The 15,664-nt window shown below is 40.5% G+C and overlaps 1 protein-coding gene across 6 annotated transcripts in view; it reads left to right on the forward strand.

Moving 5' to 3' along the window:
- Nucleotides 1–15,664, forward strand: part of LRRC49 (leucine rich repeat containing 49) — a 158,711-nt gene that overhangs the window by 22,738 nt on the left and 120,309 nt on the right. For all 6 annotated transcript variants that reach the window (XM_072809446.1, XM_072809449.1, XM_072809444.1 and 3 more), the window contains one exon: nucleotides 7,100–7,243. In XM_072809446.1, the coding sequence (XP_072665547.1) occupies nucleotides 7,100–7,243 (144 nt within the window). The remainder of the gene's footprint in view (nucleotides 1–7,099; nucleotides 7,244–15,664) is intronic.

Here is a 15,664-nt window from a genome sequence, read left to right on the forward strand (position 1 = left end):
TATAGCTAGTATACTGGAAAACTAAGGAAAGCACTTATTAGTTTTGAATAAAGTAATAAGGAAACAGGAATGTACTTTTACAAATCTACAAAAAAATTTTTAATGCATTATCAGAGATTTTACAAAACAGGGAGGCATGTTGCTCATTAAGAAGGGATTCTATACGAAAAGCACCAAGTTAGCAACTGTGGGAATGACCAGTTCAAAGATAAATTAAATGCCTAATTTCAGGAGGGATGGCAGCTCTAGGAAAAAGCTTAAAGCAGTGATAATACTGATCTTTCCTCATCATTTACTGCATTTGACAGAGATTAACTTTTTAAAATTTTACCTGTGACACTTTTACTCAGTTTAATTATGATGTGTACTATGTAATGTAAATTAACCCCCATATTTTGTCAAAATAACTGTCTCCATTCTTTAATCACCTCCCATATGCTGCACACACCCCACCCCAGTACACCCACACTAGAGTAGATTCTTCATCAGGGGGATGTGGGAGTATGAGGTCTTTTCATAATCTCAGCAAAAGCAAATACACTGTGTTTTTTTTTTTTTTTTTTTTAAATCTACTACATGGGCGCAGGAGTGGGATAGTGAGTTGGGTGTCCAACTCTTGGTTTTGGCTCAGGCCATGATCTCAGGCTTGTAAGATTGAGCCCTGAGTGGGGCTCCATGTTCAGTGCAGATTATGGTTGGGATTCTCTTCTCCCCCTCTCCCTTCCCTACTCCCTAAAATAAGTAAGTAAATCTTTAAAATAGCTCACTACAAAAACAAAAAGATTGATCCAAATTGTTGAGTCCTTCCACTTATTCTATTATGACATAAAATCTAGCGTTAGGGAATGGATTCAGGCCAGTAAATTACTGGGATATTAGATGGCAACATTTTGTGAAGGTGGCTGTGCTTTCTTACCGGAAACTAGTTAGGAAGCATCTGCATGTTCAAACTTGAGACGCTGCAGTCTCTTCTTAAATCAAAGGTCTTGAGTGGTTTAGTGCCTAGTGTTCTTAGCAGAACAATGCAACTTAGTTCACAATCTACTTTGGCAACTCTTAAGCTGAGCAAGAATAGGAGCTTTTGAAAAATAAGACTTTAAGAAAGCTTACCATTTGAGGACTAAATTTTAATATAATGTGAAAGTCTTAAGTCTTACAGTTTAAACAGATAAAAACTAAAAATGACTGGTTCAAAATGATTTTATGGAAAAAGTAATGTGGAACAAAAACTTGGCATTGTGTGTGAAGGCTCCACCATTTTTGAGCAAAGTATAATAAAAGTTCTGAGATGGACAGTGCAGGAGAAGGGCCCAGACATTTACAGCAGCAGGCATTTTCTCTTCCTCTTCTTGCTGGCAGAAGCCAGAGAACCCTCGAATACAGTGTCTTAAGGCCTTGCTGTGTGAGATCCAGGCACTCCAGATAAATATTTAACAGTTCTGATCTCCTTAGTCATGGCCAAACCCTATGGGTAGGTGATGGCAATCAGCTTCTTCTCCTTCAGTTGCTCAATCACGTGTTTGTCGTCCCTGAGATCAAGTTTAGTCCCCATCAGGGTGATGGGGATGTTGGAACAGTGGTGTTGCACTTCCGGGTACCACTATGCTTGAACATTTTCAAATGATGCAGGACTCACAAGAGAAAAGCAAATTAAGACCACATCTGTTTGTGGATAGGATAAGGGATATATAATCTGTCATAATCTTGTCCAGCTGTATCCTATAAGCCCAGATTCACTGGTTTTCCATCAACCATAACATTGGCAGGGTAGTTGTCAAAGACAGTGGGGATGTATTCTCCAAGGAATCATTGGTTTTATTGATCAGACAACTGCAGCTCCGTCTCCCGCCACCACACACTTGGTGGCCTGCATCTGGGTCACTTGCTGGCCTGTGGTGGCATCAGGGAGCTGAGGTGAAAAGTGGCGGGCTCAGGGCAAGGAGTGCCAGGGCTGGTGTCCAAGCCACCTTGCCCTCCTCCAACAGGAAGCCAGAGCCCAGCAGTGGCCACCACCCAAAGCTCTGGAATTGTCATACCTCTTATTTGCCAGTTAAATTGATATAAAGTAGTGTCTCTTTGTAGTTTTTATTTCTTTTCCCTGATTACTACATAATCTGGGCTCTTTATTTCTGTTGGGTCAGTCAGTTTGTCTGCCTCTATGTCTGTCTGTCTGAATTTTTGTATCTAATTTGTTATGTTCCCCCTCCTCCCTCAGGGCATCTTGGCTGTTTTTTAGTACTTTGCTTTTCTATTGAAATTTTTGTCTTTGAAACATATTTATTTATGAACAGCCTCATGAGCTCCATACTCATGCAGAAGGCAGAGCCTCTCCTGAAGCGGTATAAGTGTACATTCTGGGATGATTCACGAGTTCCTGCCTGTTGATGAACAAGATCTGTCACTGCCACCTACAGTTGGTCAAGTGCAAACTCTAGTCTGATCTCTATAGGCTTTCTACCAGCTGCTAGCCCCAGTCGTTTTGGTGAAAAGCTGATGTAATAAGTGAAAACTTTGATAGATCTAGGAAGACCACAGCTGCTAGTTTCTAATCTCACCCAGCCCCTCTGTGTGTCTGTCTGTGTGTGCACTGAATGGGAGGAATGTTGGTGGCCTGGGAACTGTCCAGCTCTGCAGGCTGGCTAGTGTCACTCTAGTGGAGAAGTTATCCAATTGGGTGGGTGTGGAAGGGGAAGAAGAATTAAAGAGTTCTGTCAGTAAAAGAATATCATATGCAAAAGTACTGAGGGTAAAAACAACATGATATTTTTTACTGCCTGAGAATTTAGCATGTATTGAAGAACAGTGAGAAATTAGGTGAAAGAAGTAGGTAGAGGCTTGATTGTAGAGGGCTTTTTTTTAATAATAAATTTATTTTTTATTGGTGTTCAATTTACCAACTTACAGAATAATGTAGAGGGCTTTTGTATGCCACACCAAGGAATTGCTATTTTATCTTGTAGCCTGCTGTTTTTATTTTATTTTATTTACTTATTTTTATTTTTATTTTTTGTAGCCCATTATTTAAAAAACTATTCATAACTAATTTCAGTATTTTATGGTTAAAAGTTTATTTTAAAACTTATTTTAAAATGTATATATGATAATTAAACATATCTATGTAGTTTTCACCGTATAATATACCTTTAAGGATTCATTTAATTCTATTTTATTTTAAAGCAAGAGTTGAGGGGTGGGGCAGAGGCAGAAGGAGAAAAAGAGAAAGTCTTAAGCAGACTCCACACTCAGCCTGGAGCCTGACGTGGGGTTCGCTCTCACAACCCTGAGATCATGACCTGAGCTGAAATCAAGAGTTGGACACTTAACCAACTGAGCCACCCAGGTTCCCCTACCTTTAAGAATTCATTGGGCATTACCCAAGATCTTTGAGGGATCCTGATAAATGAATAGCATATCACTTGATCCAAATGTAATGTGTAGGAATCATTTGCCAACTGTTAAGATGGTGAAAAATGCTCTATTCCTTGTTAGTTGACCTGTATTATGTCATATAATTTCTGCACTGTGTATGTACTTATTCCATGTATAGAGAATAAATATTTGCACCACACAAATTATTTCTCAAGGCTCTATAAGAAGGAAGTTTTATTTTTTTAATTTATTTTATTTTTAAAAATATTTTATTTATTTATTCATGAGAGACCCACAGAGAGAGACAGATAGAGACAGAGAGAGAGGCAGAGACACAGGCAGAGGGAGAAGCAGGCTCCATGCAGGGAACCCAACATGGGACTCTGTCCCTGGTCTCCAGGATTACGCCCTGGGCCGAAGGCAGCGCTAAACTGCTGAGCCACCCAGGCTGCCCAAGAAGGAAGTTTTACATGAAAATCCAAGTCTTGTTTCAAAATACCTAAATCCACTAAGCAGAAATTTCGAATATTTCAAAGTAAAGACAGCCTAGGTGACCTTAAGCTTCTAAAAAGTCAGGAGATAAACTATTCAAGATGAAACAATGTCCAGTTCTTTAAAAAAGCATCGGGTAGTTTAAAATCTAAAAGAAGGGGATCCCTGGGGACGACCCAGCAGGGGATCCCTGGTCGCCCTGCTGTCTAAGGGCAGGTCTATTTTTAACTCTTTGAGGAACCTCCACACAGTTTTCCAGGGTGGCTGCACCAGTTCACATTCCCACCAACAGTGTATGAGGGTTCCCTTTTCTCCGCATCCCCTCCAACATTTGTGGTTTCCTGCCTTGTTAATTTGCCCCAATCACTGGCGTGAGGTGGTATCTCATTGTGGTTTTGATTTGTATTTCCCTGATGGCCAGTGATGCGGAGCATTTTCTCATGTGGCTGTTGGTCATGTCTATGTCTTCCTCTGTGAGATTTCTGTTCATGTCTTTTGCCCATTTCATGATTGGATTGTTTGTTTCTTTGGTGTTGAGTTTGATAAGTTCTTTATAGATCTTGGAAACTAGCCCTTTATCTGATACGTCATTTGCAAATATCTTCTCCCATTCTGTAGGTTGTCTTTTAGTTTTGTTGACTGTATCCTTTGCTGTGCAAAAGCTTCTTATCTTGATGAAGTCCCAATAGTTCATTTTTGCTTTTGTTTCTTTTGCCTTTGTGGATGTATCTTGTAAGAAGCTACTGTGGCCGAGTTCAAAAAGGGTGTTGCCTGTGTTCTTCTCTAGGATTTTGATGGAATCTTGTCTCACATTTAGATCTTCCAATTTCTTTTCTTTATGTGAAATTTTATCTATCTATCTATCTATCTATCTATCTATCTGTCTATCTATCTATCTAATCTATCTATCTATCATTTAAATTCAATTTGCTAACATATGGCTCTCAATTTCTGATGTAGATTTTTTTTAGTCTTTCTAAATTTGTTCTCTGGGTAAAAGGTTGCTTTAATGTGGACACAAATGTGCTTCAGGAGGAATCTGTTCTTTCAAGGCCATGTTTCCTTTGGGGAGAGCTTGCCCTTTTTGTGACTGCTTGGCTGAAAGCAGACATTTGCTCTTTCAGCATTGCTGAGTCAGAAGGTTGTCCTTATCCAGACAGAGCAGTTTGGGTCACTCTTATACATAAAGATGAGACTGGAGTATCCAGCCTTCCTAGATGTATTACAAAGCCCTGCAGTCTATGGGAGACCCTCCCTCTCTGACTAGTAGGACCCATTATTGGGCTTTCTGACATTTCCATCATTTCTTCTTAGTGTGAAGTTTATTAACTAATGGAGAACTGTACCCTCACCCTATACCACCTTTTGCTTGAAATTTTTATCATTTACTGTAACCTTGTCCATGGCTGCAATGTGTAATACAATAGGCTCCATCAGAGATGTTGACACAATTCTGGCCTGATTGCAAACCAAGAATCCAAATAATATCCCCAGTGAGTTTTAAAAAAATACCTCTTGATACCTCTGTTTTAGAATTAATAATGTTTCCTTTTCAGAGTTACCACACTGAGTAAGAAATAACTCTGCAATGTACGCATTCTAATGATCAGTCTCACCAGGACCAAGAAAGTAGAGAAAGGTAGTTTTCTGAAAGAAATGCCCCAGGATCAGTAGCAGAAGGGAGAAGACACCTTATGCATTTCATATAACAATTGTGGCCCTTCATTCTATGTGTTTATATCTTTCCTATGCTCAAGAAAGTTTTATGTCTTTGAATATTGCTTTCCCTTTCATGTTGATTACCTCTATATTGTTTGTCTTCCATATTCCCATCTTAGCTTTTATTCTTCGTACCTCCATTTTTCCTTAGTATTTTAGGGGAATTTCTCAAACTTATAGATGACATTATTGATTTTCTACAGTGTCTATTTTGCTTTTCACTGATTCCATGCATTTTAAATTCTATCACTTACTTGTTTTTGAAATGCTTTTGTCCATGTCTCATTGTACAATTCACTGTTTCTTCTTTTACAGTTTTTATTTATTTTCATTTTACATTAATTAGACCAAAAGTATTAGGACAAATTTTAAAGCACAGTCAAATGTCATCTTTCTATGTTACTGACTTTATAATAAACATAGGTTTCCCCTTTTGAACCCAGATGGAATCTGGATGGTATTTCTTGAATGTAAGAGAAAGTCCAATAGCAACATACAAACTGAATTATAAATCTAAGAAAAAGTTCTTTTTTAGCCAACATCTCCTTTGAAGTGTTAAATAAAAATTTTCAAATAATACTGGGATGACAGTACAGATGAGCAAATCTCTAGCAAGTATGGAAACATTTATTTTAATGTTTGGAAGAAAAGTGCTATATGTTTGACTTATTGTTAACTTAAGTAGTTAATTGATGAATTCCCCCCGCAAGGACCCCTACTTATGTGTCGTAGAGAACCATCATGCTGTTGCTTGCTCTGTTACACTAGTGAGGCTTAAAATCCTATTGTGCTCTCATCACTTCATGGGTGCAGCTTTTCTGTACTGTGAAACTCAGAGCTCCTCTGCCATAGGTCAGAGCTTGTGTGTATGTGCCTATTCCATTATGCAGTTCCTCTTGTTCTGACACTTAATGTCCACCATATTGTACTCTGTCTAAACGTTATTGGTCTCCTCTCGTAAGCACTTCCACTAATAAAGAATATCCACCCTCACTCTCCACTCGGGATCCTAGTTCCTTGTATCTTTTCCATTTAGATTCTTGATGGTTTTCAGGATCCTACAGTGTAAATGGAACAAACAAGGGTGGTGTGATAGTGTTCCGTTTCCTTGCTTTTTCTCTCAGGGGGCTATCTTGTTTGGTTAAAACGTTGTGAGCTTCTGCCGTGAATCACAATAAGTTTTTATTTGGCAAGTAGTATGTATAGTTCTCGTCACCTTTATCTGGACCTGGCATAGTATTGGGCAATTAGAGATGCCCCAAAGATGAGTTGTTGATTATTTGATAAAGTTTACTTCAAATATTTACTATGGTGAAGTTATAAAATACATTCCTTTAGCTAATTTTCGCAAGTTAAATGACTTCTTTTTATTTACAACAGAGGAAATTAGAAATACATTTTTAAATATTTTCATGTAAACCTATCACTGAATCCAGTGACTATTTTATTTTTAGGGCTTTTATAACGTGCGTATCTGTGACTTATGCCTGCTAATCATCCCTTTCTCATTTTTTAACAGATTACCAAAATTGAAAATGTCAATCATCTGTGTGATTTGAGAGTTTTAAATCTTGCTAGGAACCTTTTAAGTCATGTGGATAATCTTAATGGGCTGGATTCACTAACTGAACTTAACCTGCGACACAATCAAATTACTTTTGTGGTGAGTATTAAAATGGAATCAATATGTGATTTCTGCCTTCTAAGTAGGTGAAATAAATGTTATGGCATTTCCTTATTGAAAGTAAGATCTATGGTAATTTAGTTTTTTTTTTTTTTAAGATTTTATTTATTTATTCATGAGAGACACAGAGAGAGAGAGAGAGAGAGGCAGAGACACAGGCAGAGGGAGAAGCAGGCTCCATGCAGGGAGCCTGATGCAGGACTTGATCCCCGGCTCCCAGGACTAGACCCCAGGCCGAAGGCGGCGCTAAACTGCCGAGCCACCTGGGCTACCTGGTAATTTACTTCTTTTCTGAATTTAATTGTGGATAAAATTGTTAAGCTTTATATTTTGATAAGGGAAGTGTTAGGTGTTTTCATTTTAAAAGATAAATGTAAAATTAGAAACAAGTATTATCAATAAATGAATTAGCTAATATAAATAAGTACTGAATGCTTTCCTGTTCTATCATGGGAATAGAATTAATAAGAAAGAAGGTTATTGGGGACTTAAAGTTAATAAGTTGTTGCACCAGGAGGGAAGAGGCACAGAAAGGAGAGGCTGAAGGCTGTGTAGACATGCATAAATATCATATCCTTTGCAGTGTTTCAAGAGGCAGGCTGGTATAGTGGAAAAAGCATTGTATAGGGCATCAGAGATCTCATTCTGGTCACAGCGTCATCTCTCATTAGCAGGGTGACCTTGAGTAAATCATTAACTCTATACGCCTCAGTTCACTTTTCTCTTAATGTGAGGGCCTTGCGCTACATTATTTCTCGGATCCTGCTTAGCTTGATGAATCTGGAGAAAGACATAAAGGTGCTCAAGAACTGGCATGTGAGCAGAAGGAAAAAAGTTAGCACTGTGGGTGCACACAGAAAGGCAGCTCTGGAGAACTTGAGGATGAACTTTGTTGTATTTATAGCTTTATTCAAGTTCAGCAATGAAATAACCTGATGCTCAGGTATTTTGTACTTGTGCACATGTGAGGAGCACTAGAAATAGGACTTTGCGCTGTATGACGGAATACAGGCCAAGAAGACTTCTAACGGTTTATTAGAACATTTGTTTTTTAAACAAGCTTCCTTTCTTTAAATGCAATAGAAAATACTAGGTTCTCTCTGGATATAAGTCAAGTACTTTTAAAGGTACAATCTAACTTTTAACTTTTTTTAGACATTAATTTCCTCATTGTTCAGTTTGGTTTCATTTTAAAGTTTTCCCAGAAAATCAGAGCTCAGTAATACTCACATCTTCTAAGAGGTTGGGATAATTTTTTTTTAAATTTATTTTTTATTGGTGTTCAATTTACTAACATACAGAATAACCCCCAGTGCCCGTCACCCATTCACTCCCACCCCCCGCCCTCCTCCCCTTCCAACACCCCTAGTTCGTTTCCCAGAGTTAGCAGTCTTTACGTTCTGTCTCCCTTTCTGATATTTCTCACACATTTCTTCCCCCTTCCCTTATATTCCCTTTCACTATTATTTATATTCCCCAAATGAATGAGAACATATAATGTTTGTCCTTCTCCGACTGGCTTACTTCACTCAGCATAATACCCTCCAGTTCCATCCACGTTGAAGCAAATGGTGGGTATTTGTCATTTCTAATAGCTGAGTAATATTCCATTGTATACATAAACCACATCTTCTTTATCCATTCATCTTTCGTTGGACACCGAGGCTCCTTCCACAGTTTGGCTATCGTGGCCATTGCTGCTATAAACATCGGGGTGCAGGTGTCCCGGCGTTTCACTGCATCTGTATCTTTGGGGTAAATCCCCAACAGTGCAATTGCTGGGTCGTAGGGCAGATATATTTTTAACTGTTTGAGGAACCTCCACACAGTTTTCCAGAGTGGCTGCACCAGTTCACATTCCCACCAACAGTGTATGAGGGTTCCCTTTTCTCCTCATCCTCTCCAACATTTATTGTTTCTTGCCTTGTTAATTTGCCCCATTCTCACTGGTGTGAGGTGGTATCTCATTGTGGTTTTGATTTGTATTTCCCTGATGGCAAGTGATGCAGAGCATTTTCTCATGTGCATGTTGGCCATGTCTATGTCTTCCTCTGTGAGATTTCTGTTCATGTCTTTTGCCCATTTCATGATTGGATTGTTTGTTTCTTTGGTGTTGAGTTTGATAAGTTCTTTATAGATCTTGGAAACTAGCCCTTTATCTGATATGTCATTTGCAAATATCTTCTCCCATTCTGTAGGTTGTCTTTGAGTTTTGTTGACTGTATCCTTTGCTGTGCAAAAGCTTCTTATCTTGATGAAGTCCCAATAGTTCATTTTTGCTTTTGTTTCTTTTGCCTTCGTGGATGTATCTTGCAAGAAGTTACTATGGCCGAGTTCAAAAAGGGTGTTGCCTGTGTTCTTCTCTAGGATTTTGATGGAATCTTGTCTCACATTTAGATCTTTCATCCATTTTGAGTTTATCTTTGTGTATGGTGAAAGAGAGTGGTCTAGTTTCATTCTTCTGCATGTGGATGTCCAATTTTCCCAGCACCATTTATTGAAGAGACTGTCTTTCTTCCAATGGATAGTCTTTCCTCCTTTATCGAATATTAGTTGCCCATAAAGTTCAGGGTCCACTTCTGGATTCTCTATTCTGTTCCACTGATCTATGTGTCTGTTTTTGTGCCAGTACCACACTGTCTTGATGACCACAGCTTTGTAGTACAACCTGAAATCTGGCATTGTGATGCCCCCAGATATGGTTTTCTTTTTTAAAATTCCCCTGGCTATTCGGGGTCTTTTCTGATTCCACACAAATCTTAAAATAATTTGTTCTAACTCTCTGAAGAAAGTCCATGGTATTTTGATAGGGATTGCATTAAACGTGTATATTGCCCTGGGTAACATTGACATTTTCACAATATTAATTCTGCCAATCCATGAGCATGGAATATTTTTCCATCTCTTTGTGTCTTCCTCAATTTCTTTCAGAAGTGTTCTATAGTTTTGAGGGTATAGATCCTTTACATCTTTGGTGAGGTTTATTCCTAGGTATCTTATGCTTTTGGGTGCAATTGTAAATGGGATTGACTCCTTAATTTCTCTTTCTTCAGTCTCATTGTTAGTGTATAGAAATGCCACTGACTTCTGGGCATTGATTTTGTATCCTGCCATGCTACCGAATTGCTGTATGAGTTCTAGCAATCTTGGGGTGGAGACTTTTGGGTTTTCTATGTAGAGTATCATGTCATCGGCGAAGAGGGAGAGTTTGACTTCTTCTTTGCCAATTTGAATGCCTTTAATGTCTTTTTGTTGTCTGATTGCTGAGGCTAGGACTTCCAGTACTATGTTGAACAGCAGTGGTGAGAGTGGACATCCCTGTCTTGTTCCTGATCTTAGGGGAAAGGCTCCCAGTGCTTCCCCATTGAGAATGATACTTGCTGTGGGCTTTTCATAGATGGCTTTTAAGATGTCGAGGAATGTTCCCTCTATCCCTACACTCTGAAGAGTTTTGATCAGGAATGGATGCTGTATTTTGTCAAATGCTTTCTCTGCATCCAATGAGAGGATCATATGGTTCTTGGTTTTTCTCTTGCTGATATGATGAATCACATTGATTGTTTTACGGGTGTTGAACCAGCCTTGTGTCCCAGGGATAAATCCTACTTGGTCATGGTGAATAATTTTTTTAATGTACTGTTGGATCCTATTGGCCAGTATCTTGTTGAGAATTTTTGCATCCATGTTCATCAGGGATATTGGTCTGTAATTCTCCTTTTTGGTGGGGTCTTTGTCTGGTTTTGGAATTAAGGTGATGCTGGCCTCATAGAACGAATTTGGAAGTACTCCATCTCTTTCTATCTTTCCAAACAGCTTTAGGAGAATAGGTATGGTTTCTTCTTTAAACGTTTGATAAAATTCCCCTGGGAAGCCATCTGGCCCTGGACTCTTGTGTCTTGGGAGGTTTTTGATGACTGCTTCAATTTCCTCCCTGGTTATTGGCCTGTTCAGGTTTTCTATTTCTTCCTGTTCCAGTTTTGGTAGTTTGTGGCTTTCCAGGAATGCGTCCATTTCTTCTAGATTGCCTAATTTATTGGCGTATAGCTGTTCATAATATGTTTTTAAAATCGTTTGTATTTCCTTGGTGTTGGTAGTGATCTCTCCTTTCTCATTCATGATTTTATTAATTTGAGTCTTCTCTCTCTTCTTTTTAATAAGGCTGGCTAATGGTTTTTCTATCTTATTAATTCTTTCAAAGAACCAACTCCTGGTTCTGTTGATCTGTTCCACAGTTCTTCTGGTCTCGATTTCGTTGAGTTCTGCTCGAATCTTTATTAACTCCCTTCTTCTCTTGGGTGTAGGATCTATTTGCTGTTTTTTCTCTAGCTCCTTTATGTGTAAGGTTAGCTTTTGTATTTGAGTTCTTTCCAGTTTTTGAATGGATGCTTGTATTGCGATGTATTTCCCCCTTAGGACTGCTTTTGCAGCATCCCAAAGATTTTGAACGGTTGTATCTTCATTCTCATTAGTTTCCATGAATCTTTTTAATTCTTCCTTAATTTCCTGGTTGACCCTTTTATCTTTTAGCAGGATGGTCCTTAACCTCCACGTGTTTGAGGTCCTTCCAAACTTCTTGTTGTGATTTAGTTCTAATTTCAAGGCATTATGGTCTGAGAATATGCAGGGGACAATCCCAATCTTTTGGTATCGGTTCAGACCCGATTTGTGACCCAATATGTGGTCTATTCTGGAGAAAGTTCCATGTGCGCTTGAGAAGAATGTGTATTCAGTTGAGTTTGGATGTAAAGTTCTGTAGATATCTGTGAAATCCATCTGGTCCAGTGTATCATTTAAAGCTCTCGTTTCTTTGGAGATGTTGTGCTTAGAAGACCTATCGAGTATAGAAAGAGCTAGATTGAAGTCACCAAGTATAAGTGTATTATTATCTAAGTATTTCTTCACTTTGGTTAATAATTGATTGATATATTTGGCAGCTCCCATATTCGGGGCATATATATTGAGGATTGTTAAGTCCTCTTGTTGAATAGATCCTTTAAGTATGATATAGTGTCCCTCTTCATCTCTCACTACAGTCTTTGGGGTAAATTTTAGTTTATCTGATATAAGGATGGCTACCCCTGCTTTCTTTTGAGGACCATTCGAATGGTAAATGGTTCTCCAACCTTTTATTTTCAGGCTGTAGGTGTCCTTCTGTCTAAAATGAGTCTCTTGTAGACAGCAAATAGATGGGTCCTGCTTTTTTATCCAGTCTGAAACCCTGCGCCTTTTGATGGGGTCATTAAGCCCGTTCACATTCAGAGTTACTATTGAGAGATATGAGTTTAGTGTCATCATGATATCTATTCAGTCCTTGTTTTTGTGGACTGTTCCACTGAACTTCTTCTTAAAGGGGAATTTTAAGAGTCCCCCTTAAAATTTCTTGCAGAGCTGGTTTGGAGGTCACATATTCTTTTAGTTGCTGCCTGTCTTGGAAGCTCTTTATCTCTCCTTCCATTTTGAATGAGAGCCTTGCTGGATAAAGTATTCTTGGTTGCATGTTCTTCTCATTTAGGACCCTGAATATATCCTGCCAGCCCTTTCTGGCCTGCCAGGTCTCTGTGGAGGGGTCTGCTGTTACCCTAATACTCCTCCCCATAAAAGTCAGGGATTTCTTGTCTCTTGCTGCTTTAAGGATCTTCTCTTTATCTTTGGAATTTGCAAGCTTCACTATTAAATGTCGAGGTGTTGAACGGTTTTTATTGATTTTAGGGGGGGATCTCTCTATTTCCTGGATCTGAATGCCTGTTTCCCTTCCCAAATTAGGAAAGTTTTCAGCTAGAATTTGTTCAAATACATATTCTGGCCCTCTGTCCCTTTCGGCGCCCTTGGGAACCCCAATTAAACGTAGGTTTTTCTTTCTCAGGCTGTCGTTTATTTCCCTTAATCTATCTTCATGGTCTTTTAATTGTTTGTCTCTTTTTTCCTCAGTTTCCCTCTTTGCTATCAACTTGTCTTCTATGTCACTCACTTGTTCTTCCACCTCGTTAACCCTCGTCGTTAGGACTTCTAGTTTAGATTGCATCTCATTCAATTGATTTTTAATTTCTGCCTGATTAGCTCTAAATTCTGCAGTCATGAAGTCTCTTGAGTCCTTTATACTTTTTTCTAGAGCCACCAGTAGCTGTATAATAGTGCTTCTGAATTGGCTTTCTGACATTGAATTGTAATCCAGATTTTGTAACTCTGTGGGAGAGAGGACTGTTTCTGATTCTTTCTTTTGAGGTGAGGTTTTCCTTCTAGTCATTTTGCTCAGTGCAGAGTGGCCAAAAGCAAGTTGTATTGGGAAAAAGAGAAAAAGAGAGGAGAGAAGAAGGAAAGAAAAGAGAAAGAGAAAAAAAAAGGGAAGAAAAAAAAACGGAAAAAAAAAGAAGAAAAAGAGAAAGAAAAAGAAAGGAGAAAAAAAGGGGGTGGGGGAAGGAAACAAATCAAAAAGCAAAACAAAACAAAACAAAACAAACAAACAAAAAAAGAACCACGGGGGAGTATCTTCTGATTCTGTGTACTTTAAGTCCCTTGGCTTCTCCTGGAAGTTGTCAGTCTCGCTGGTGTTCTGGGGGAGGGGCCTGTTGTGCTGATTTTCAGGTGTTAGCAGTTGGGGGAGCTGCTGTGCCCCTGCCTGGTGCAGGGCTCAGTGGGGGTTGTTTACCCCGTGAGGCCGCAGGAGGAACAGCCCCAGTGGCGGGGCAGCTCTGGAAACCTGGATTCAGCCCCGGCAGGAACTCCGGAGCTCTCGGTCTGCAGGGCCTGGAGTCTCCGGGCGGGGCCGCTGATGTGCTCAGCTGGGGCAGGAGCGTCCTCGCTGTCCTGGGCCCTCCCGGCCTCTGCCTGTCCCGGGGGAGGCCGGATCCTGGGCTGTGTCCCGGCGCCCTGTGCTCCGGAGCCTGCGCTGGTGGATTCGCGCTCCCGGGCCGCGCAACCCCCTCCGCGGAGCTGCCGCCCGAGCCCCTCCGAGCTGCTCCTGGAACCGCGCAGGCCTCTCTGTACGGAGCCTCTTCCTCTGCCCGAGCCCCTCCGAGCTGCTCCCGGGGCCGCGCAGCCCCCTCCGCGGAGCCGCCGCCCGAGCCCCTCCGAGCTGCTCCGGGTCCCGCCGGGTCCCGCCGTGCGCGCTGCAGCCCTTAGGGAGCTCGGCGCACTCTCCTGGGCGCGCAGTTGCTGTTACTGTCCCCGGGAGCCCGAGGGCATCCCCGCCCTCCTGGGTCCTGCTCCAACTCCCCGCGAGCCCCTTTCCCCCGGGAAGGTCGGTGCAGCTCCTGCTCCTCCGGGACGGGGCTCTCCTGTCCTGGGGACACTCGCCCCGGCCTCAGCCCGGCTCCTCGCGGGCCCCTCCCCCTTGGAGGCCTTTGTTTCTTTATTTCTTTTTCCCCGTCTTCCTACCTTGATAGAAGCGCGAACTCTTCTCACTGTTGCATTCCAGGTGTTCTCTCTTTAATTCTCAGGCTGAATTCATAGATTTTCAGGATGATTGGAAGGTTTTCTAGGTAATTTGGTGGAGACAGGTGATTTGGGGACCCTACTCCTCCGCCATCTTGCTCCTCCCCCCGAGGTTGGGATAATTTCAGAATCTTTTTCCAAGACCTGGATTCATTCCAGAGCCCCTAAATTCTGTCAGGCCTTCCCCAGATTGGATTTACATATTGGAGATAGCTTGTTTATTTTAAAAGACATCCAGATTGAATTAATCTGTTATATCACTGAGTGTCTAGGAACTGCTCAGGCTAGCCAGACTTGATCTGTCCTCAGGACACTGGCTGTGGTAAGAATCCAAGAAGCCAGGGACAGCTGGGTGGCTCAGTGGTTGAGCGTCTGGCTTCAGCTCAGCTTGTGATCCCAGGGTCCTGGAATCGAGTCCCACATTGGGCTCCCTGCATGGAGCCTGCTTCTCCCTCTGCCTGTGTCTCTGCCTCTCTGTGTGTGTGTGTGTGTGTGTCTCTCATGAGTGAATAAGTAAAATCTTTAAAAAAAAAAAAATCCAAAAAGCTTTGGTAGAGTGGGGCACAGAAATCTATTGACTTTTGCATATTCCTGTCTATATTCTTTCATTTGAAAAGTACATAATGTGTATCAAGGAAATTGCTTACTGAATTTCCCAGTGAGTATATCTGATCATTACTGTTATAGCTTAGGCAGCTGCCAACACCTATGAGAAAGGAAATTGTATTAACTTCTAAAAGGTAAAAAGATTTAATAAGTATGATGCATATGTTATCCTCATGATAATGAGCATGCATATTAATTTATAGGAAATTGTAAATGTACATAGAAGGATATATAAGACTGGATCCAACTTTTCTTTGTTTCTTTTTCAAAGCATCCTTTCCTAAAACAGCCAAGAGACTTTTAAATCTAAGGATTCATTTTTCTTTCCCTCAACATCTCTTCTCTTCTCTAGGACCAGTTATC

Source organism: Canis lupus, chromosome 32 (assembly GCF_048164855.1).
Source record: "Canis lupus baileyi chromosome 32, mCanLup2.hap1, whole genome shotgun sequence".
Taxonomy (NCBI): domain Eukaryota; kingdom Metazoa; phylum Chordata; class Mammalia; order Carnivora; family Canidae; genus Canis; species Canis lupus.